Source organism: Schistocerca gregaria, chromosome 4 (assembly GCF_023897955.1).
Source record: "Schistocerca gregaria isolate iqSchGreg1 chromosome 4, iqSchGreg1.2, whole genome shotgun sequence".
Taxonomy (NCBI): Eukaryota; Metazoa; Arthropoda; class Insecta; order Orthoptera; family Acrididae; genus Schistocerca; species Schistocerca gregaria.
In genome coordinates, this window is record NC_064923.1 from 575,665,542 (window position 1) to 575,691,206 (window position 25,665).

General features: G+C 43.5%; 1 protein-coding gene across 6 annotated transcripts in view; it reads right to left on the minus strand.

Moving 5' to 3' along the window:
- Positions 1-25,665, minus strand: part of LOC126267421 (probable cytochrome P450 301a1, mitochondrial) — a 114,134-nt gene that overhangs the window by 12,609 nt on the left and 75,860 nt on the right. For all 6 annotated transcript variants that reach the window (XM_049972669.1, XM_049972674.1, XM_049972673.1 and 3 more), the window contains 3 exons: positions 22,168-22,336; positions 14,218-14,390; positions 10,379-10,460 (listed from right to left, as the gene is read on the minus strand). In XM_049972669.1, coding sequence (XP_049828626.1) covers positions 10,379-10,460; positions 14,218-14,390; positions 22,168-22,336 — 424 coding nt within the window. The remainder of the gene's footprint in view (positions 1-10,378; positions 10,461-14,217; positions 14,391-22,167; positions 22,337-25,665) is intronic.

The following is a 25,665-nucleotide window of genomic DNA, read 5'->3' on the forward strand; positions in this document are numbered from 1 at the left end:
CAGACACCTGTGTCCCTTTTTAAACCACCCGTATCGGAAGTGTAACAATGCAGGCGAGAGCCCATGTAGATTGACCCTGCAGTGACGATGAAAGCGGCACTATGGCCAAGTCACCGACAGTGGTCTATTTACTGTTACTGACTCGGCTATAGCGTCCCATTGATTGTCAGTGCAGGTTCAGTTTTTGTACATAGGCTTTCACCTGTATTGTTACACTTACAGTACGAATGGTTTGTAAATGGACATAGATGTCCGAAAGTAGTCACCATAGAGAAATAAAAAAAGCTACTTCCTAATGCAATTTTTGACGGAGATACAACCATTTTTTTTCAATTATAAAACAAGTAACGACCTAGTTTTCATATGCAGCATGTTGCAAATTCGTAAATTCTGGAGAATGTCTCCCACACTTGAGTTAGAGATGCACATTTCATTGTTCCATTGCGATTTTAGACACAACAACGTTGACACACTACGACCGCACGTCCACTAGTTAACACTGCCCGCTCAAAACTGACTGGTCGAATGCGTATCTGGTCCAGCTGCTGCCGCAGTTACTGCACTGACGTCGCTGATACGTCAGGAATAAAATTTATCTCCAAACTTTTGGCATGGGCAGTGTATTTATGTCAGGTAAAATTGTAAGGATGGTTAATTTCTGTCCACTCATAATTCATAACTCCATAAACTTCATATATTGATAGGAAGACCTAGTTCCATTGGTACTGTATTAATCAACCACGTTCGCTTATAATTGATTGTAATGACTTACCCATAATGTGTTCTTTGGTTCAGGCGACTATTTGTACATCACCTAATCTTAAGCCACGAAAGGAAGTAGCATTACAATCTAGCTCACAAACATACAGGGTGGTCGGAAATTCCCATTACAACCTTCTAGGTCATGTAGGGGGTAGTTCGAACATTGCATTTTGAATAGGAACCCATTCCTGGAAACGTATCGTTTCCGTCCTACGATGGTTTCAATAGAGATGATTCTCTCCACACCCACGTGAGGAATGTACTAAGGCGTGACCCTGTACAATTGTTGCAATCCATTTGAAAAGAATACTGACTCGTTCCGTTATTACTTACGCATTTGCATTACAACTTACACCTCATGGTTTATGTTAGTCGACAACAGTAAGAACCCAGCATCTACGGCACCAGACGCAACGTACCGATGCATTACAACGGCGGCTCGATGTGCCGACCACCAACGTTGTTACACACACTGTACCTCTGAAGCATGTTCTGGTACATTCCCTCCATCCCACTCTTCAATGTCTTGCGCAGCGGCCAGAACTCCTGCCAGCAGATCTTCCTCTGTCTCTACAGGTGTCTCATAAATTAGGCTCTTCATACGACCTCACAAGAAGTCTACCATAGGGGTTAAATCCGGCGATAGTGGCGCTCACGCGGCTGGACCACCATGATCTATCCATCTTTCACCATACCGCCTGTTGAGATGTCTCCGGACAGCCCGTGAAAAGTGAGGTGGTGCCCCATCACGCTGAAACCATATTTCCTGACGGACATTCAATGGCACAGCTTCCAAGAACGGGTCCAGTACGTGTCGTAGGAGGACTAAGTATGCGGGACCCCTGAGCTTGGGTGGAAGAAAGTATGGTCAATCACATGACCGTTCAGAATATCTGCCCACACGTTAATTCCAAACCTGTCTTGAAATTCCTGAACATGCGTGGAAATAAGGGTTTTCGTCCGCCCAGACATGGTTATTTCGAGCATTCAGAACACAATCGCTTAGCAACCTATATTCATCTGTGAAGAGAACTCGACATGGAAACAGGGGCGCGTCGATGCAACGGTGCAGGAACCACGTGCAGCAGGCGACAAGTTGTGGAAAGTCTGCTGGACCCATAGCGTGTACCCTTTGTAAGTGGTATGGACGTAATTGTTGCTCATAAGGATGTCCAAGAATGTACTGTGACTAACAGCCATTGCAGGCGCAATTGTTCGCGAACTCGTTGATGGGTTATCTTCATTGCGACGCTGTACACCTTCTTCAAATTGGGGAGTGCAGCGTCGTCGTGCAGCACCACAGTCTGTAAAGACTGTATCATTTAATTCAACTATTCTTTATTTGTTAATACGTCGCATTGTTTCTGTGGTGTCACCGCCAGACACCACACTTGCTATGTGGTAGCCTTTAAATCGGCCGCGGTCCGGTAGTATACGTCGGACCCGCGTGTCGCCACTATCAGCGATTGCAGACCGAGTGCCGCCACACGTCAGGTCTAGAGAGACTTCCTAGCACTCGCCCCAGTTGCACAGCCGACTTTGCTAGCGATGGTTCACTGCCTACTTACGTTCTCATTTGCCGAGAAGATAGTTTAGCATAGCCTTCAGCTACGTCATTTGCTACGACCTAGCAAGGCGCCATTATCAGTTACTATTGATATTGTGAACTATGTACCGCCAAGAGCGACGTTCATCATTAATGGATTAAAGTTAAGTATTCCATCAGCTACGTCAGTTTTTCTAAACTCTAATTTCCTTGTCCTGTTCCAGACCTCACGCCAGCCTGCGTGAGTTAAATGGCGTGCCTTTCGGCCTCCTCCTAGTAACACGGTGTTGGCTCTCCTGCCAATCACAAAATTGGCGACGAGGCACAACCGCATTCTTATCGATATTGCCCTGATTTACTTGTGTAATGGCTTCGCCACAATCTCCAGATGTACTGTCCGAATTTTATCGCTTACAGAATCAGTAGACTGGACAGCTTGTCCAGGGTCAACGTGCAATGCAAAACGATGCGGCAGCCGCCGCTCCACCGCTAACGCAGCCACAACACGCGGTTGCACCCACTTTTCGACATTTTGATGCTTCACTGGAAAGCTGGACGGAGTGGTCACGCCAATTTGGATTTAATCTCGCCGCCTACAGAATTCAAGGTAACGAGCGGCAGCCGTTTTTGTTGTCTTCGGTCGGCGTACATACGTACCGTGTGATAGTCAAATTATTTCCCCGACGAGACGTAGCAACTCTGTCCTACGAAGAAATTTTGTTTGCATTATATGCAGTCAATGTAGTTGCGAAAAGGTATACCTTCTTTCGTACAAAACGTACGGCAGGTCAGACTAATCGGGAGTGGGTTGCAAACTTGCAAGGCCTTACTAGGGATAGTGCTTTTGAGTGTCAATGTGGACTCCCTTACTTGAGGCTATGGTACGTGATGCAATTGCACAGAACATTTCTGATGTTCGTATAAGGGAACAGATTTTGAAACTAGTAAATCCCTCACTTCAACAAGTAATGGACATATTGGATCGGCAGGACACACTTGACTTTGCTCAGGAATCATTTGAAACTTTGCCAGCAGTGTGTCAGATTAACCGGTCCGTCGGGCGAGCTGCACAGAGCAGTAAACAGTCCTCGCGCCCGTCCGCGCCGCTGCCGCCAGGCTCTCAGCCACGTGTGCCGCGCCGGCAAGCAAATGCAGTGATCAAATCATGCCCGTGGCGTGCTACTAAACATTCGCGTGAGAATTGCCCGTCACGCCAAGCTATTTGCTTTTATTGTAATAAAAAAGGACATGTTCAGAGTGTTTGCCAGAAAAAGCTCAGATAGGAAGCTCAAAACCGTTCCAGGCCCTTTGCTTCGCGCCGGAATCGGAATCGAACCAAAGATACTCAGGCTCACGAAACTTCGCCCATGGAAATTCATGTAGTTCATTCCACTCCGCCCAGTGCCACTCTCTCTAACAGTGTCTGTGTTCGTCCCAAAAATAGTGTGCGTCGACATCGCCGGAACTCCCGTCAAGTCGCAAGTGATTATGTACCAGTGTCAGTTCACGTTGCACGAGACAATTGCTCTTGTCGTCAGCAGGACAATAAACGTTTTGTGGTCTTGGACATTAACGGCAAAGTGATTCCATTTCAGCTCGATACCGGGGCTGCCGTTTCACTGATCAATCAAGACACTTACAAACTGCTGGGCACACCTCCGTTGCGTGCCGCAACTGTTTAGATAACTAGCTATTCAGGTCAAGAGATCCCTGTGTTAGGACGGTGCAGCCTTCTTGCAACATACAAAGGACAAACAAAACTTGTGTCATTTTACGTCCTTCGTTTTTCTTCTGCAGATTTGGAATCACAAGGTGTAATTGAACGTGTCTCTCTGGGCATCACCCTTAGTAATTTTGCCAAAACCTTCCGGAAAGTTGAGACTTTGTGTGGACTTCAAGGCAACAGTGAATCCACAACTAGTGATTGCAACTTTTCCTTTACCCCGCCCGGAAGATCTTTTTGACAAACGTGCCCGGGTAAATATTTTTCGAATTTGGACCTAGCAGATGCGTACTTGCAACTAACGGTGGACGAAGAATCCTATCGCGTTTTGGTGGTTAAGACGCATCTTGGTTGTATCAATTCCAACGACTGCCATTCGGGTGTGCATCCGCCCCTGCATTGTTTCAGCAATATCTACACACTGTTTGTGCGTCGGTCCCTACTGCAGCAAATTATCTGGACGATATTGTGATCTCTGGAAAGACGGAAGAAGAACATTTGGCCAATCTCAGAACATTATTTCGGGTGTTGCGACAAAATGGTCTTCGCTGGCGGAAGGACAAATGTGTGTTTTTTGCTCGTGATTTGCCATACTTGGGACATGTACTCAATGCCCAAGGCATACATCCAAGTCCTACGCACCTTCGTGCCATACAAGACTTGCCGTCGCCGCAGAATTTGAAGCAACTACAGAGTGTGCTGGGAAAAATAAATTGCTATCACCGCTATGTGCCGCATGCCTCTTCCATTTCAGCTCCGCTTCATCGCTTACGCCGTAAGGGTGTTCCGTTCGTCTGGACGACGGACTGCGAACGCGCCTTTCGTCGATTGAAATCGGCGTTGCTTTTCAATACTTGCTTTACGCCATTCGATCCACAGAAGCCCCTCTTGTTGATGGTGAATGCATCGGATTTCGGGATCGGTGCAGTGCTTGCGCACAAAGATGGATCGCACGATCGCCCTATTGCCTTTGCGTCCAAATTGATCTCGTCTGCTCAAAGAAATCCTTCACAGATCGAGGAAGAAGCATTGGCTCTCGTATTTGGTGTTACAAAGTTTCATGATTTCTTGTATGGTCGTCACTTTACCATAATCACAGATCACAAACCTTTGACATCGCTTTTTCATCCGACCAAGCCTGTACCTCCACGTACAGCGCAGAAATTCTTTCGCTGGTCTATTTTCCTCTCGCAGTACCGCTACGATATCTTGTATCGGTCCACTGCTAAGCACGGAAACTCCGATGCGTTGTTCCGCTTGCCTGTTGCTGAGGATGGGGCATTCGATTCCTCCGAACTTGCTTGCATGTTCATTGATGCGGAAACCGATGACGTGGTCGAATTTTTTCCGATTGATTTTCGTCGTGTAGCTACAGCCACAGCTGCCGACCCTGTCCTTGCTCCCGTTCTGCGTTTTGTTGCTACGCAATTGCCCTTGTCAAAGTCACGGATCGGGGACCCGTTGGTTCGCCGATTTTTTGCTCACAAGGAGAGACTTTTTGTACGACGTGGTGTTTTGCTGTTGCGTTCTGATAATTATCAGTCCAGGGTCGTGGTACCACGTTCGTTACAATCCATCGTCTTACAGCTTCTCCACCAAGGACATTGGGGTATAGTGAGAACGAAACAACTTGCTCGTCAGCACTGTACTTGGTTGGGAATCGATGCCGCGATTACGAATATGTACTCTTCTTGTATGGTGTGTGCCGAACAACAATCAACACCACCGCGGAAATTCTTTGCATGGCCAAAAACCACTTCCCCTTGGCAACGCTTACACATCGATTTTGCTGGTCCATTCTGGAATGCTCGATGGTTGGCTGTGGTAGATTCATTCAGTAATTTTCTTTTTGTTGTCCGGATGTCTTCCACGACGTCATCTGCCACCATCCAAGCGTTATCTGCTATCTTTTGCATTGAAGGTCTTCCACAGACTATTGTTTCCGACAATGGTCCACAATTCATGTCCGCAGAATTTCAGTCATTCTGCAAGGCCAATGGTATTCAACATCTGTAGTCCGCGCCGTTTACGCCACAGTCAAAGGGTGCCGCTGAACGATTGGTCAGGACTTATAAGTCAGAGATGTTGAAGTTGAAAGAGTCGCATTCTCGGGAGGACGCGTTATTGCTCTTTTTGTCCTCGTATCGCTCTCAGCCCCGAGATGGTCGCTCGCCGGCTGAGTTGCTCCACGGTCGTCGTCACCGAACCTTGATGCCTTTGCTACATCCGCCACATCAGGTCCCTGTGCAGCAGCAGAAACCTGCTTTCGATCCAGGCGACGTTGTCTACTATCGCCACTATCGAGGTTCACGGCGTTGGCTCGAAGGGTGCGTTCTTTGCTGCCTCAGACGCGCTATTTATCTGGTTATGGGGGCCTCTGGTGAGGTGCGTCGGCATCTCAATCAGCTGCGCCTCTGTTGTCGCACGGGATCTGCCGCTCGCCGTCTGCTTTCAGCGACGGTGCCATCCGGTCAGCGCCCCGGGGACCCATCTACTGGCTCGCCTCAGCCCCAGGTGTTACCGACGCTGCCTTCCATATTGCCCCATGGCGACGCGCCGCCGCCGCCGCCGCCTGTTCTCCCGCCGGCGACGCCCGCAGTGGACGCGTCGCTGCAACCGCCGGGCGCCTCCCTGGGTCACGCGCCGCCCATCGCTTCCAGTGACCAGTTGTCCTCCGACATGGAACTCTTGCCCGCTCCGGACCATAAGTCGTCTTCGCCCGTCGGGTGCCCCGGCCCGATGGAGATCGACCCATCGGCCACTCCTGTCTCTCAATGGGCGCATACACCGCATGTTGGCGTGCACCCTGGAGCAGGTTTCCAGGCGTTTCCTAGCTCCCCGCGGTCCGAATGGCAGGGTGCGGGTGGCACAGCCTCGCCTGTTGTTATGCTCCCCACCTCGTCGCATACGTCAACATGCGGTCCTCCCCACGGCGGGCAGAAGCTTTATGCCACAACCGTACGCCGATTTGCGGGGGAGGAATGTGGTGTCACCGCCAGACACCACACTTGCTAGGTGGTAGCCTTTAAATCGGCCGTGGTCCGGTAGTATACGTCGGACCCGCGTGTCGCCACTATCAGCGATTGCAGACCGAGCGCCGCCACACGGCAGGTCCAGAGAGACTTCCTAGCACTCGCCCCAGTTGTACAGCCGACTTTGCTAGCGATGGTTCACTGCCTATTTACGTTCTCATTTGCCGAGAAGATAGTTTAGCATAGCCTTCAGCTACGTCATTTGCTACGACCTAGCAAGGCGCCATTATCAGTTACTATTGATACTGTGAACTATGTACCGTCAAGAGCGACGTTCATCATTAATGGATTAAAGTTAAGTATTCCACCAGCTACGTCCGTTTTTCTAAATTCTAATTTCCTTGTCCTGTTCAAGACCTGACGCCAGCCTGCGTGAGCTAAAACGTGTGCCTATCGGCCTCCTCCTAGTAACACGATGTTGGCTCTCCTGCCAACCACAAAAGTTTCTTCATTCATTTTGCTACTGTTTTATATTTTGTATTGTACGAATATGAATGTTTTGGTTTTATATGCTTTGTAGATCTTTGATTATGCTAGAAGAAGTACTGTGTCAGAGAGAGAACGAACGAGTATCGATAGAGAGCGTGCGAGTTGTTGTGGTATCGTGGCTGGTTCACGGGTGGTGAAACGTTGCAAAGTTCGGCGTGAAAGACGGTGATACGCGGGGGAACAATTAATTACAGTGCATCCGCTGTGTTAATAGGAGATCGCGCATTATTAAGTGAACAGTAATACCTGAAAATATATCGACTGTTAGCGGTGACGATTTTACTTACTGTGTGAACTTGTGACAATTAGCCGTGGACCAGACACCATTGTCGTATGGGGACACTAACTGTTAGAATTGCGTGAAAGTGGAACAAACCAAAATGTTAAGTAAAAGACCAGTGCTGTGATTTGACCAAGAAACATTTATTATATCATCCAAACTGTCTTAAAGACGACGACGTAAATTGAACTGACGCTTAACGGACTGTTATAGTGATAAACTCATGTGACTGTTTTCCTGTGGCAACACGGTGAAAGAACTGTGCGAAGTATTGGCATTAACCGGTTATATATCGTAAATACTAAAGACATTGCATAATTCCGACCTACCCGCACCGCGTGATTAATAAACTTTTAATAATAAAACGTCGCGCTCGTAACGACAACGCACAGACTGGAACTATTATTATTGCGCCAGTGCTGCCAGCTGATTCGACTACAACGGAGTCGTGGACCATCGCCGTAACAGGAATATTAATGAAGCAGGAGGATTCATCATTATCTTCACGCCACGAACCAGGATTAAGTTCACACATCATCCGCGTGGACCACCGCTGACGTCATCGCACTGCCTGCAGCAACAGTTAAGACATTAAAAGAAAATTATTACGCTCTCTCTCATTTCAAAATTAAAGACAATTGCAGTGAAATTATCTATTTTAAAATAGTGACAATATCAATGTTCAATTTTGTTTAGTTCCAATAAATATTCTTTCCATTATTTCGTCTTGTTGAGAGTGTTGAAAACCCGGCAAATTAATGTTCAATTAATAATTTTCTTTCAAAATTCTTCTCAGACATTTTGCTGCTCATCACAATTTTATTTTAATGTTTGGGTGTAAATTCATTTGGAGGAAGTACATATTTTATTTTTTGTGCAGTAAAATAAGCTACCATAAAATTATGTATATTACCAGCCGATGCTGTGCGCCATTACTGCTTGGAAACTGATCAATAGTAATTTTGCAGCTATTTTCTCATTGTCTGTCAGCTTCAAAACAAAATTACGTATTTCGTGGGCATCTTGCAGATGCGCGATGTTTATGTAGGCCCCGACAATATTTTTTTTCCCTTTTGCATGTTTACTGGAATTACATCGACTTTAATTGTTCATTTGGACCCCGTTAAAGTGATTTATCGTATCTATATAATAATTGTACTGAATTACCTATTTTATTTTTTTATTACGTAAACATTGGCATACCATATTTAGATTAAAATTTTATTTTTTTATTACGTAAACATTGTCATTCCATATTTAGATTAAAATTGACGCCTTATTCTGCACGTTCTGAAAAAGACTATGCCAATTGTTTTTGTTTCGTCCATGAGTAACAGTGGTAGTCAGATTCCTTGTATAGGTCATGTTTTGTTATTTAAAAGGGTATTTTTTCAGAAATAGAGAACCAGTTTCCTTACAAGTCCTGCCTTCTCACGGTGTAGGTACCCGTTTCTTGTGGCCGTTGTGTAACTTTGGCAAAACAGTTTGTGTGATGTAGTGCGACGGTGTGGAAAACGTTCGTGATACAGCCGTCTAACAGCTCTTGCGTTACCTCCAGCCTGGCTATACACAAGGAGCATGTCTGTGTATTCCTCAACGTGTACTACACCGTGTTTTCTCTGTAGGTGATGCACAGGTATGGACTCGGTCTCACAGCAAAGCGGACAGTAAGTGACATCTGAGGATTGTTTGACGTAGTACACGTCATCGTGTCTACCCTGCTGCATACCAGGACAGGGAACTGTGAGACGTTTCTCTTGCCCTGAGCAGACGTTGACGAGGTACACATCTGAATTTTGAAACTGTCGTAGAACTGATACGATACGATTCTGGACATGGGTTGCTACTCAAAATGTTCTGTACTCACTACGGCTCTACATGTCCTAGAAGTTCATAAGGAGAATTTCAGACCACCCTGTATATCTCTATCCTTCTGTTCTGTGATGTCACAGTTCAACAGCACTTATTCAATACCAGAAGCAAAACAAACAAACAAACAAACACACACACACACACACACACACACACACAAACACACACACACAGTGAGTTCTACCAGAAAAAGAGATGTAACCTTCGTGAGGTGTGCCAGAATTTCATGACATTTTCGACTTCTGATAGGAGATACGATGGAAGTTTATGCACATATCAAAAGAAGTGTTGCTCCAGGGAATATTCTCCACAAAGAAGATCGCTGGTACTCCTTCTAGATGTAGTCAGTTTGAATCCTAGTGGTAAGATATTTTACGTTACTATAATTTACTATAATTTACACTGATATCTTCATTCACTAAATTCTAATTTATCAGAATTTGATAGATGAGCATCAAGAATAAATCACACTTATTCCTTACTCACAGATGAAGTAAAATTTGAACGTATAGAATTTGAATGTGTAGATCGATAGAGAATACAGACTTTTTTTAGACATCATGGTGCCGGTCTTAAACCTCAAAGTTCTCCAGTGAATAATAAATTTTACTGCAGTTTTTGAGAGACGGTGTCAGTATGAAGAGCAGCAACTGATCGCAGATCTGTCTACTCACCCCTCGAGGTATACGGTAGTTGCTGAGCACCAGGTTGTCCACCACGACCCTTCGGCCGCCCCCCACCGCCACCGGATGCAGTCTGCCAACATGTCAGCACGGACAAATCACTGCACTACTGTAAAGAAGTGCAGCTGATTCAAACAAGCTGTTAGCAGCGGATGCTGCGTTTAAGAACTATTAAAACCTTTAAAATATACAAAGTTTTAGGGAAGATATTACAGAATTGACGGTAATAGTTTAAGATTCAACAAAGAAGACTGTGTATGTGGAAGAGATCTGGTGGCAGCAAGAAGTTTCAGACAAATTGTACAACGGCAATAAAAAGATCTGAAAACCTAATTTTAAACTGGATAGAATTTCAAGCACAGAAATGTTCTCTGTCTTTAGTCCATTTATTATGAGCTGCAGGTTAAACTCTGAGATTGGAGAAAGAAATGAAATTGAGGAGATGAGATAAGAATACAGAGATGGTTGAGAGGCCACAATTGACCAAAACGGCAGATAGGAACACTACAGAAACGAACACATAGTTTTGAGAGATGAAATAATAAAGGCAGTACAGGCTCAAATAGGATACCACGCAATATAATGAATTTAAATTTCCTGGGAGATTAAAACTGTGTACCAGACCGAGACGCGAACTCGGGACCTTTGCCTTTCGCGGGCAAGTACTCTACCAACTGAGCTACCCAAGCACGACTCACACCGCGTCTTCACAGTTTTACTTCTGCCAGTACTTCGTCTCCTACTTTCCAAACTTAACAGAAGCTCTCCTGCGAACCTTGCAGAACTAGCACTCCTGAAAGAAAGGATGCTGCGGAGACATGGCCTAGCCACAGTCTGGGGAATGTTTCCAAAATGAGATTTTCGCTCTGCAGCGGAGTGTGCGCTGATATGAAACTTCCTGGCAGATCCATATCAGCGCACACTCCGCTGCAGATTGAAAATCTCATTCTGATAATGAATTTAGCTTGTCGTAAGAGAATGTATAACAATTTAGCAATAAATCAGGTAAGAGGGAATACTGACGACTAAAAGAGCGAAGTGTAAAATGTCTATACCGAAACAGTTTGAGGATAAATAAAAGGCTGCCTAAGCACGCATGACTATGGGAAATATAGATGCTGCATATAGGAAAATTAAATAATCAGCTGTACAGAGGCTAAACGCCTGCGATGTCAGCAACCAACACCACATCAGTACTTTAAAGATACCTAACCCACAGGCGAGAGTTTTCCAGAAGACAGACAACCATGCTTCGACCATCCACCAGGAAACGACCCAATCACCGCTAGAGGCCGTGGGCTACATGGATCTATTACCTTTCACAAGACACATGACCGAAAATAGGTCTGACTGTATCCTAGGGGCGAGTGATATTTAAGGCAATGATCAGCAGATCAGGCCAGTTTGTTACTAGTGAATTTCCTGAGCCAAGCACCGATTATGCAAGGATTCCATCAATCTGGATTCTCACTCGAGAGGCTCCTCCATGTCGTCATTACCGTTCACTACTGTCTTCGTGACCCAAGAGCTACCAGCTTTGGACTTAACAGCATTAGCCGCCTTCTCGCCAAAGAAGACGGGGAATCGGTCTTTGTAGCAGACTTGTGGACTTGTACATTTATTCCTGTTTTACTTTCAAACGGCTACACACCGAACTTAGACAATTTTGCTCCATAAAGGACTTAGACTTGTATAACGTATGTGGTTAATGAACGTAGTCTCAATGACAACCTTGCCAGCCTTCAGCCACCAGAAGTACTATTATTCTATTTCAATAAGTGACTTACTTTTTGTTTCAGTCCACACTGGAGCAGACCTACTACTGATCTTTCATAAATAAATTCGATGACTAATTGTTGCCTGGAAATTTTTTATATCGTCGTTGTCGGACACATGAGAATCATTTGGAAATATTAGAACCATGTTAATGAATATCAAGGGCTCTGATGGGATCCATTAATAAGAAAAGATGGCAACGCTGAACGGTGGTAGTAATGTACCGAAGGGCTAAACAAGGAAAATTAACTTGTGCAATGTTTTAGAAAGGGGGAAAGAATTAGATGATATTGCAAGAAGAAAGGTTTCTGTCGAAATAAACCTGCTGAGAATTATTGAGGTTCTTGAGACCACTAGGGATGACAAAACCATTCCACCTGGTGTGCAAGATCTACGAAAAAGGCAAAATACCCTCAAGCTTCAAGAACAGTGTAATAATTCGTACTCCAAAGAAGACAGGTGTGAATATTACCGAACTATCAGCTTATCACGTCATGGCTGCAAACAATGCAACGAATTATTTGCTGTAGAAGCTGACCTTGTGACAGATCACTTGGGTTCCAGAGAAATGTAGGAATTTTCAAGACTATACTAAACCTATGGCTTATTTTAAAAGTTAAGTTGAATAAAGGCAAACCTGCATTTTTTAGCTTTTATTTAGGGAAAGACACTGAAGAAATTTACTGGAACCCAGTAGCACAAATAAAATACAGAAAGCGGAAAGTTATCTATTATGTCTTACAGACATAACACTATGGTTATACGAGTCGAAGGAAACAAAGGGAAGCAATATTTGAGAAGGGAGTAATACAAGGTTGTAGACTATCTCCAGTCTGTACATTGAGCAAGCAGTAAAGAGAACCAAGGACAAATTTGGATAGAAAATTAAAGTTGAGGGAGAAGAAATAAAAACCTGCAAGTTGTAATTCTCTGAGAAGCTGTAGAGCACTTGGAAAAGCAGTTAAGTGAAATGGATAGAGTCCTGGAAATATGTTCGAAAGAGAAGATGGCCAAACGTAAAGGTATGGAAATGGAATGTAGTTGAATTTAATCAGGTGATATTGAGGGAATTACATAAGGAAATGAGACACTAGAAGTAGTAAATGAGTTACGACACTTGAATAGCAAAATAACTGCTTAGGACAGAAGTCGGGGATATAAATGAAGACTGGGAATAACAAGAAAAACATTCGTAAAAAAGGGAAATTTTTTAAGACTGAACACAAATTTAAATGTTAAGAAGTAATTTATGAAGGTATTTGTCTGGAGTAAAAAGAATTAAGGATGTGAAATGCGAACAATAACTAGTTCAGACAAGAACGGAGTAGTTGCTTGAAAAGTCGTGCTACAGAAAATTCTGGAAGATTAGAGAGGTAAATCGAATAACTAATGAGGAGGTAATGAATGGAAATTGGAAAAAAAGAAATTTTCTGGCATAACCTGACCAAACGGAGGGTTCATAGGACAAATCCTGAGTTATCATGGAATCGTCAGTTTGGTAATGCAAGGAAATGAGGAAGATAAAAACTGTCGAGTATGACCTAGGGATGTGTACAGCAACAAGTTCCAAGGAGTGTAGGTTACAGTAAGTGAAATGAAGAGGCTTGTACAGTATAGGCTGGCGTAGATAGCTGGATCGGAATATAGGACTAAAGGCCACAAGAACAACACTGATTTGACAGAACTATGGAGCCATCCATTAAATCTAGTGTTGTACCGACAGTAGGAGGAACACCATCAGTTTCTTTCATTTGACGCGATTCTTACATAACCTCCTTTAGCGTCATTAAGATTGCATGGTTATATGAGGGAATAACAGACTGCATTTATTTTTCTGCTGACCAGTTTCGCATTAACAAATAAATCATCATACTTCTGGAAGTATCCAAATAGTGACCAATTTTCTAATTTTTATGGATCTTGTACAGTAAGGATATGGTTACTTTTAGCAGCAGGACTTGTCACAACTTACAGCAACCATATCGATAGAAATGTTACAAGGACTGCTCCACCCACACAGTATATGCACACACACAGCAACCCTGCCCGCTCACCTCATGGACTCCTTGACGCAGGCCCTGAGATACTTGCAGGCCTCCAACGTGTCCGCAGTGAACGGCTGAGAGGGTGAGTCCGGCAGCTGCGCCTTCAGCTCCTGGTACAGCTTCTCCTGGACCCTCTGCTCTTTGCTCAGGAAGTACAGTGCCGTGGCAACGGAGGTCGCCGTCTGGAAATGTCGAGTACTACGGTGAACCAATATGCAGTCACACACTCACTCCCAGACACACGTAAACTATAACAGGTCTGAGGACTTTTGAGTCACAATATGTAGACACGGTGTTACTTATAAACACACAAGCAAAGCCAGACGTTTTTATTATCTACTTATTATGGGGAGTACATATTGACAAAAACTAATATTGAAAAAGAAAGCATATAGTACAACTACTAAAGTGTTTAGGTTCAGCCACTTTTGCCATAAGAGTAATATAAATCAGGAAGTTATTAGATATTTTCGTTCACTGGTGTCCTTTGGGATAATACTCTGGGTAACTCCTCCCTAAGGTGAAAAAGCATTCACTGCAGATAAGAGAGTAATTAGAATTATATGTGGAGTAGACTCGTGTAAATTTTACGTGGATCTCTTCCATCAATTGGAAATATTAACAGTAGTCTAACAGTGCAGTTACGCATTCATGAAATTTGTTGCCAACAATACGTTGTTGTTTGAGAGTAAGAGATAGTCATCAGTAAAGTGCTACAAGGGAAGATAACCCAACTTTCGTAAAACTATTTGATAATTTGATAACTTGCCCATTGAAAATAAAGTCAGACAGACAGAAGTGCTTTTGGATATGGATTATATTTTTTTTCTCCTTAAAATCTTTTCTGTACTGTACATATAAGTCACCGCAGTAATTTGTTCAACTGACACCTTCCACATCATCCTGAATATGTAATGTGGAACTTACTAACCTTACATTTCGCCAGAGGAGTGGGTTGCTAGACAATGACCACGACGGTTAAAACAATCAGAACACCATAATGTATGTTGATAAGAACAGAGAACGGTAACCTGAAGCTTGATGAGTTGTTGGTCAAGTGTGGAATCTTGATTATTCTGAGGAGCTCTGTGAGTTCCTAGTAATATTTTCCAGATAGGAGAGTTGGATGTAGCGGAGACTTGAGAGGATTTGATGTGAAAGAGGATGTGTGACGAGCATTCGCTAGGGTCAAGGGATGGGATGTACATAGAAGATGGTGGTAGAGGTTGAGAACAAAGTCACATTTGTCGAGTAGTAGAGTATGTTTGTAAAGTAGTAGAAAATGTTGCATTTGATAGGATGGGCAGATATCAGGATTGAATTCATGGTCCGACAAGCGAAGGCAGCAGAATTGCTGTAGGAAAAGACATGGAGTGTGTGGTGATGTAAGGAATTTTGCGTATGCTACTAGAGGCTTGACATCAGGTCAGGTTCTTGAGGAGGGAGTACAATGGAAATGGGGGGAGAGGGGATCAGGATTCGTAGTCCAGGTGTTTGAACAAATGTGAGTGCTTTGTCAGGCGATGCAGGATTTAGTTGGAAGAGTGTGAATGGGTGTAGGAAAGGAGGCAAAGTGTATGATGTTCAAAAATATGGAAATGTGGATGCTGCGAACAGGTAGATACATAAATCATATGAATAGAATTGATACAGAGCAGGATGTTGTGTGTAAGTGTGATAATGGTGGGATTAAATCCTCATGTTCAGTTAGTAGTTTTAGTCTATTGTGATTTTTCATTTAGATGCTTAATCAGTGGGTGTCCCACGTAATCCTTTTTCGAGTATTAGTCCTTGGCAATTCTCGCTGAAACTACGCCAATTGTTGGCGCACATGAAGACATTAAAATCAGTTGGAACCACGTCTAGGCTGTATTTCACATCTTCAAAAATTTCGCATTTGAACTGGAGCAACATTGTTATCATTTCCGGGCAGAGTGTTGCAGAGCATAGTCATGTCACTTGAATGGCACTACTCAGTATTATTAATACGCTGAGCTGCATAGATATTGGCCTAGGCGTTCGAGTTCAAATACAGAGATACGTAAACAAGCAGAATACGGCACTGCGGTCGGCAACGCCTATATAAGACAATAAGGGTCTGGAGCGGTTGTTAGATCTGTTACTGCTGCTACAGAGCAAGTTATCAAGATTTAAATGAGTTTGAACGTGATGTTATAATCGGTGCATCAGCTATGGGACACAGCATCTCAGAAGTAGCAATGAAGTGGGGATTTTCCCGTACGACCATTTCACGAGTGTACCGTGAATATCAGGAAACCGGTAAAACATCAAATCTACAACATCGCTAAGGCCGGAAAAAGAGCCTGCAAGAACGGGACTAACGACGATTCAAGAGAATCGTTCAACGTGATGGAAGTGCAATCCTTCCGCAGATTGCTGCAGATTTCAGTGCTGAGCCATCAACAAGTGTCAGCGTGTGAGCCGTTCAACGAAACATCATCGATTCGGAGCCGAAGGCCCATTCGTGTAGCCTTGATAACAACACGACATAAAGCTTTACGCCTCGTTCTGTCCCGTCAACACAGACATTGGACTGTTGGCGACTGGAAACATGATGCGTGGTCGGACGACTATCGTTTCAAATTGTATCGAGCGGATGGACGCGTACGCGTATGGAGACAACCTCACGAATCTATGGGCCCTGAATGTCAGCAGAGGACTGTTCGAGCAGGTCGAGGCTCTGAAATGGTATGAGGCGTGTGCTGTTGGAGTGATATGGGGCCCCTGATACGTCTAGATACGACACTGACAGATGCACATACGTAAGCATCCTGTCTGATCACCTGCATCCATTCATGTCCGTTTTGCATTCCGACGGACTTTAGAAATTCCAGCAGGACAATACGACACCCCTCACGTCCTGAATTGCTATAGAGTGGCTCCAGGAACACTCTTCTAAGTTTAAACACTTCCACTGGCCCCAAACTTCCCAGACGTTAACATCACTGAGCACATCTGGGATACGTTGCAACGTGCTGTTCAGAAGAGATCTCCACCCTCTCCTACTCTTAGGGACTTATGGACAGCCCTGCAGGAATCATGGTGTCAATTCCCTGCAACACTACTTCAGACATTACCCGAGTCCATACCACGTCGTGTTGCGACGCTTCTGTGTGCTTGCGGGGGCCCTATAAAATATTCGGCAGGTGTGCCAGTTTCTTTGGCTCTTCAGTGTATATTCCACTGTGAGTCAAAATTTTTTGTCACTTTTCGTAAAACCTGCAAACATGATTCCTTTAGCGCCCCGAAAAACGGTTGTCACAACTTTTCTGTTGTGACGAAATTTGTTGTAACTTCTTATGTTCTTCCGGTGCTGATGATAACTTAATTCTTCCGAGGTTTTCAGGTGGATGAATGTCTGTGACTGACACAATATTTCGTCGACGTCGCTCGCCGCCTTTATCAGGTATCCCTTCTGCACTGAGCTCTCGCTGGAACTGCTCCTGCCTTGCTGCTCCCTGCCCCCATCACTCGCCCCAGTGTAACAGCCGCCGCGTTCCGCCATGCCCGCCCGTGTCTTCGTCCAAGCCCGCTATCGCTCGCGGCTGGATTACTGGTGTCCAACGTCTCCTCCGCCAACGGAGGGTGCTCCGACCTGACATGCTGAGTTCATTATGTTTCCCGACAGCTTGATTTCAATCGTGTCTTTCATGATCCACTACATCTACATTCATACTGCGCAAGCCACCCAACGGTGTGTGGCGGAGGGCACTTTACGTGCCATTGTCATTACCTCCCTTTCCTGTTCCAGTCGCGTATGGTTCGCGGGAAGAACGACTGTTTGAAAGCCTCCGTGCGCGCTCGAATCTCTCTAATTTTACATTCGTGAATTCCACTGGAGGTTTAAGTAGGGGGAAGCAGTATATTCGATACCTCATCCAGAAACGCACCCTCTCGAAACCTGGCGAGCAAGCTACACCGCGATGCAGAATGCCTCTCTTGCAGAGTCTGCCACTTGAGTTTGCTAAACATCTCCGTAACGCTATCACGGTTACCAAATAATCCTGTGACGAAACGCGCCGCTCTTCTTTGGATCTTCTCTATCTCCTCCGTCAACTCGATCTGGTACGGATCCCACACGGATGAGCAATACTCAAGTATGGGTTGAACGAGTGTTCTGTAAGCCACCTCCTTTGTTGATGGACTACATTTTCTAAGGACTCTCCCAATGAATCTCAACCTGGTACCCGCCTTACCAACAATTTATTTTATATGATCATTCCACTTCAAATCGTTCCGCACGCATACTCCCAGATATTTAACAGAAGTAACTGCTACCAATGTTTGTTCCGGTATCATATAATCATACAATAAAGGATCCTTCTTGCTATGTACTCGCAATACATTACATTTGTCTATGTTAAGGGTCAGTTGCCACTCCCTGCACCAAGTGCCTATCCGCTGCAGATCTTCCTGCATTTCGCTACAATTTTCTTATGCTGCAACTTCTCCGTATACTACATCATCCGCGAAAAGTCGCATGGAACTTCCGACACTATCTACTAGGTCATTTATATATATTGTGAAAAGAAATGGTCCCATAACACTCCCCTGTGGCACGCCATAGGTTACTTTAACGTCTGTAGACGTCTCTCCATTGATAACAACATGCTGTGTTCTGTTTGCTAAAAACTCTTCAATCCAGCCACACAGCTGGTCTGATATTCGGTAGGCTCTTATTTTGTTTATCAGGCGTCAGTGCGGAGCTGTATCGAACGCCTTCCGGAAGTCGAGGAAAATAGCATCTACCTGGGAGCCTGTATCTAATAATTTCTGGGTGTCATGAACAAATAAAGCGAGTTGGGTCTCACACGATCGCTGTTTCCGGAATCCATGTTGATTCCTATAGAGTAGATTCTGGGTTTCCATAAACAACATGATACTCGAGCAAAAAACGTGTTCTAAAATTCTACAACAGATCGACGTCAGAGATATGGGTGTATAGTTTTGCGCATCTGCTCGACGACCCTTCTTGAAGACTGGGACTACCTGTGCTCTTTTCCAATCATTTGGAACCTTCCGTTCCTCTAGAGACTTGCGGTACACGGCTGTTAGGAGGGGGGGGGGGGGGGGGGGGGCAAGTTCTTTCGCGTACTCTGTGTAGAATCGAATTGGTATTCCGTCAGGTCCAGTGGACTTTCTTCTGTTGAATGATTTCAGTTGCTTTTCTATTCCTTGGACACTTATTTCGATGTCGGCCATTTTTTCATCTATGCGATTATATTTAGAGAAGGAACTGCAGTGCGGTCTTCCTCTGTGAAACAGCTTTGGAAAAAGGTGCTTAGTATTTCAGCTTTACGCGTGTCATCCTCTGTTTCAAAGCCATCATCATCCCGGAGTGTCTGGATATGCTGTTTCGAGCCACTTACTGATTTAACGTAAGACCAGAACTTCCTAGGATTTACTGTCAAGTCGGTACATAGAATTTTACTTTCGAATTCACTGAACGCATCACGCATAGCCCTCCTTACGCTAACTTTGTCATCGTGTAAGTTCTGTTTGTCTGAGAGGTTTTGGCTGCGTTTAAACTTGGAGCGAAGCTCTCTTTGCTTCCGCAGTAGTTTCCTAACTTTGTTGTTGAACCACAGCTGGGAATCAGCGTCAGGATTTTCGTCTCTTCCTGACAGTGTTCAGATAGTGCGGGTATACTGGGTTGCTCTAGCCAAGTGAGGCGTTGGTGCTCCACACATCGAACTTCCATCGTTCTGGTTTTTCGGTCAATGTATGACATGCCAAACTCACAGCAAACGTTGTAGATTGGTTTATGTAAACCTAAGTTGTCATTTGGACTGCCAAGTAGGATGCTCCACAGAGATTTGAAGTATTATCCTTAAACATTGAGGTTGTACAGGAACTGATACCATCAGACAAAGTGGTGCGACAACAATTTTAAAAAAATGGAAAAATTAATGGAAACTGAAGTGTTGTTGACAATCTGTTTTATCGGATGAAGCTCCTTATCATATCAGACAGCGGCTATGTAAACAATCACTATTTCAGATATTAGGCGCCTGGAAACCCTATCGAACGGCACAAACGACCGTTACACGGCGTAAAAGTTACATATACCGCGCCATAATAACACAAGTTGCGATGCGCCCTTACTTCTTTAAGGACGAGAGGGAGAATGCAATGTCTGCAGCACGTGAATGATATATGGATATGATTGAGTCTTTTATAGCAGATGAAGTTCAAGACTCCATAGTTTTAACGAGAGCCGTTCCACAGCTGTTAGGACCTTGTTGAACGGTATGCCACTGTTTTCGTTGTAAGGCTAATTCAACAGAAAAGTGCACACCAGTCCCCCAAAAACAGGGATTAGAGAAGAAATCCTTGCAATCAGAAGGAAATGTTTCAAAGTTCCACGTACAATCTCAGCATTTCCTTCAGGAATGCATCCGTTCGAATGCCCATTATTTTACTCTTAATTTTTAGAGAGAAACTTTTTGTTATTGCGTCAATTAATGGAATTTAATTTGCTTTTAGCTTTAAACAATAAAACCATCAAAATTTTTCTTCATTTTTATGAGAGTTAATTAAAAAATTTCCGCTACCTCCAGCCGCCCTGTACTTCCGGCGCCACATAAAAACAGACTTACTTTAGATACACCCAACGTACGAGTGGTTTTACTAAAACTTTAATTACCATTTCAAGTCAATCAAATTACAATCATGAATGTTGATGACAGTCTTACTTTCCTTCATATACTGATCCTCCAGTGCTACGCATTCCCCCCCCCCTCCCCCCCCCCCCCCCTATGGATGACTAGGTAGCGACCTCGGTTGTAGAAGTGTGCACTTTGGCTGTTCACCTCGAAAACCACCTTTCAGCATCCTGGAGATGCCAACCACGCAGTGGTTTTTTCATCTGAGGGACAATGAAGATGGGGTTGTGTGCCATGTCAAAAGAATGCGACGGTGAGGCAAAATTTGATAGTCCAAAGAAGCAGTATGATTGACTGTTTATTGTGCAGAATGTATGGATTGATGGCATTGAGCAAAAACAGCCCATTAGTCAGCTTCCTGCAAGGCTCCATCTTGACACTTTACTGTAACCTCATCAAGAGATTTTGGTATGTTGTTACAGTTTGCTTCTTACGAGCACCACCTGGTAGTCACAGAAGAAAGCGTCACGTGGCCATGTGATGGCTGGGTCCTTCCCTTTTTCGTTAGAAATTAATGCAAATATCTCCATTACTTGCTTTCCTTCTCTATTAAGGATCATGGTGATATAGCCAGCTGTCGTCCATCGTGATTGGTGTCAAAAAAAGTCACCTAGGTTGCCATAATACTGCTGCAAAATTTGCAGCATTTCGGTGTGGAAAGCTTTCTTAACACATGTTAGCAGTAACTGAAAAACAACAGGAGGGTAATCTATCATTTTCAAAATTTCATACAAGATTTTGAAAACTGATCCTTGATTGATTTCCACATTTTTGCACTATCATTTCGATTGTCAACACTCCGATTCTCTTGTAATTCCTGGTTCTTCACAGGTAATTGTCTGCCATGTCGTTCTCCACGTAGACTACTACAAACCATTAAGTCATATAATAGTTCATTGTTGCCGTACATCCCATCATCTCAGCATGCATTGTTACAGAATTGTTCCCCTTCAAATGCAGAAAACGAGTTACCGCACGATTATCAACCTAGTGGGCCATTTTATTTCGTTCCTCTAACGATGTGCCATGGAACTGCAGCGTGAGAATTGCAATATCTTCTATGACAAGCAGACATATACTTGAAAACAACTGGAAAAATTAATTATGTAAGTTCAATTTTTTTGAAGTGATAATAATTATATTATGATTAAGTCTTGGGTATGATTCATAACGATTATTATGCGGCGACACATTTTCAGCAAAGGTAGTGAACAACAAGGAAGGGAGCCACCCACCCAGACACGGATGCACATGCAGCGTGGCCGCACTGTACCGTGTCGATGCCGGCGAACATCATGTCCAGCGCCATCACGATGGCGACGCGCGGGTCGTCGTTGGACACCAGCAGCTTCTCCAGCACGCTGAGTTCTCCAGCTGACAAGTTGGCTGCTCCCCGCTTTTTTATTCTGTCCACCGCCTCGTTGATGTGTCGCATCGCCACCCTGCGCACAACGACAAAAGCTCTAAGCTGGACCCCTCTACACAACGACACAAGCTGTGAGTTGCCCTCCACTAAGAAACAACACAGTCTGTAAGTTGACGACCACTACACAACAACAGAGGCTGTAAATTGACGCCCACTGCACAATACCACGGGCTTTAAGTTGACGCTCACTACGAAACAACAGAGGCTTTGAATTGGCATGCAATGCACGACAACACAGAGTGTAAGCTGATGTCCACCAAACAACAATACAGGCTGTAAGCAGATGACTATTACACGGTAACTAAACTGTGAGAGAACATTCACAACACAGCGACGCAGACAGTAAGTTGAAGCCCAGAGACAGGGACAAAGGCTATGAGTCGACACCTACTATAAAACGATTTAGGCTGTAAATTGACGTCCAGAACACGACAACACAGGCTCTGAGTTGATGCTCAAGTGACAGCGACACAGGCTATAAGATGATGCCTGCTTCACTTCTACACAGCTTGTAAATTGACGGCCGCTACAGTAAAGGTCGCCATAATGGTTCCCTTCAGGAATCAGGTCAAAACTACTCATTCACTGGAATGAACTAGCTACTTTTCATGACCCATCACCATTCACTTACATAAATTAAAAGATGGCGACTTGCATTTCTAACACAAGGTCAATGGATGGATATTTTTGCTTTATCTTCACCTGGTTGAAAGAAAACAGGTTATTAATAAATTTCCTTTGCATTCTATCTAGTTTTAAAATTTCCGAACATTCCTACATTATCAGTGAAATTTGAAAATATCACGACAAAATTTTGAATGTTTTTATCAACTTTGAAAAACACAAAAATAAAGCTCATTCCTCTTACTGTTGCATAACTGCACTGAAAACAAAATATGATATGAAAACTGCAATACAACAGAAAGTAATTTTCCACCTCCTGAAGTTATCTACTGTTATTGGTCGCAATCAATATGACAATATAATGTGTCTAAGAAAAAGAAATTAATTAGTGTTCTGATTTATAAACAAAATATGACCAGTTTTAGTCGAAGTGAGTCGGTTTCTTTTCTCGGTGCATATGAGTCCACCTTGTGAAAAGCTACCATCACAGGGCACTGATGTAGCTGAAATGCATAGTCTTTCCAGAGGCAGCTGGTGAAGTGTAGGTTGTAGCAGTTATCTGGATTCCCAAAGGAGTAAGGGATCACTGCTTCTAGGCAAAAATACCCCAGAAAAATATTGGTCTAGTTCGACAATCGGGATCATGGCTTCCTTGGACCTGACTGATTATAACACTGAACTCACCTCAAATTTCTTATACTTCCGCAAGTTTTCTTAAGGGAAATCCACAGTTTTTGAAGAATATAACTGTACCTTTGACGCCGCCAACTATTGACAACACTGACTTAGTTATTTATTTAACCTGACCAGATTAGGGCCCTGGGCCTTCTCTACTGCACTTTCTACTTCAATAATTTTCACGTGGCACATAGTAATAAACTAGTATTAATATAATTAAAAATCATTTGACCATATGTAGCGAGAATGTCAATAAATGCTTCTGGACACGAACTAATAAAATTAATAAGAGCAGTACCACTGTTAATGCTTCTACTGCTGCCACTGTAATAATGGTAATAGTAACAAGTGGAGAAATACTCCAGTCGGATCACAAGAAAGGGCGAAAATCTCCCTTTAATAGACTCTGACAGAAAAGTGGGGAACCAGTTGCCGCAGTCCACGTTCCAGCTTCTTTACTTCACCTTAGACAACACCTAATGCAAAGGAACCTATCGATTTGCTCAGTCTGATGGGCTGGACGAAATGTGTAATGTTTAAATTTTGAAACTGTACTGTAGCATAGCTACAGTATGCCCGTTCCTCCGATAGGTATACAAACGGTCCTAGACCAAAGGTTATCCATAGCACTTGTCATATTATCTCTGAGATCGATAGAACTCGAGATATTACCCCATGTAAAATCACTTTTTCGACGCGGCATTTTGGAACATATTGGTACCGAATAACAATACTGACAATGGAAGATACAAAATGTAATAATGGATTCAGTTATTACGATGCCATTTCCATATTCTATGCTGCGAATACGACGATATCAGTTTATATGGGCGAAAAAATGGTGTGTATGATGTGCTGTGCATAATACACATAATTAGGGCCTTTAAAATGTTTCATAAGAATGTGTATACAAGTAATATGTAGTTCAATGAGTATATCATCAACAGTCATATCGCAAAATAGCTGTGATATGTGTATTTAGTTTCGCTTTCTTTTTCAATTTTGTTCTTTCAGTTTAAGAAGAAGTATGTTAACCATGTGCCAAGTTGGAACTTCAAATTTTCTTTGAGTTACTTCCTTATTGACATGATTTTTCTATGATTATATGCGTATGTATTATCGTAACTTTATTACAAAATTTGATGCAATTTTGTTTATATAATAATTTTTGCTTTTCATATGTAGAATTTTTTTTACTGCTTGTGTGCTGTTTTGTGAGACGCCATTGACACTTAACAGCAATACAGCGATATTAGGTGTTCCGCTATACACTCTCTCTCTCTCTCTATCTCTCTCTCTCTCTCTCTCTCTCTCTCTCTCTCTCACACACACACACACACACACATATATATATATATATATATATATATATATATATATATATATATATATATATATATATATATATATATATAGAGTGAGTCACCTAATGTTACCGCTGGATATATTTCGTAAACCACATCAAATACTGACGAACCGATTCCACAGACCGAACTTGAGGAGAGGGGCTAGTGTAATTGTTTAATACAAACCATACAAAAATGTACGGAAGTATGTTTCTTAACACAAACCTACGTTTTTTTTTAAGTGGAACCACGTTAGTTTTGTTAGCACATCTGAACATATAAACAAATACGTAATCAGTGCCGTTTGTTGCATTGTAAAACGTTAATTACATCCGGAGACATTGTAACCTAAAGTTAACGCTTGACACCTCCGACGTTTAGTTGCGTGTTGTAACAAACACGGGCCACGGTCGGCGAGCAGCATCTGCAGGGACATATTTACGCTGACGACCGTGTTTACGAGTGTGGCTGTAGTGCACTGTTGTGGTTTGGTCTAGCTGTTGCAGTGTCCGCATGTAGCGCTTGCTGCTAGTGTTATTCTGCATTCGTCTCCGCACGCAGACCTATTGCAGTACACCGTGTTACCAGACGTCTGTGATAGTGTAGTATTGTAGGAACTGTGACCGTGGTGTATTTGAACTCTGAAAAGGCGGAGATGATACTCATCTATGGCAAGTGTCGACGAAATGCAGCTGAA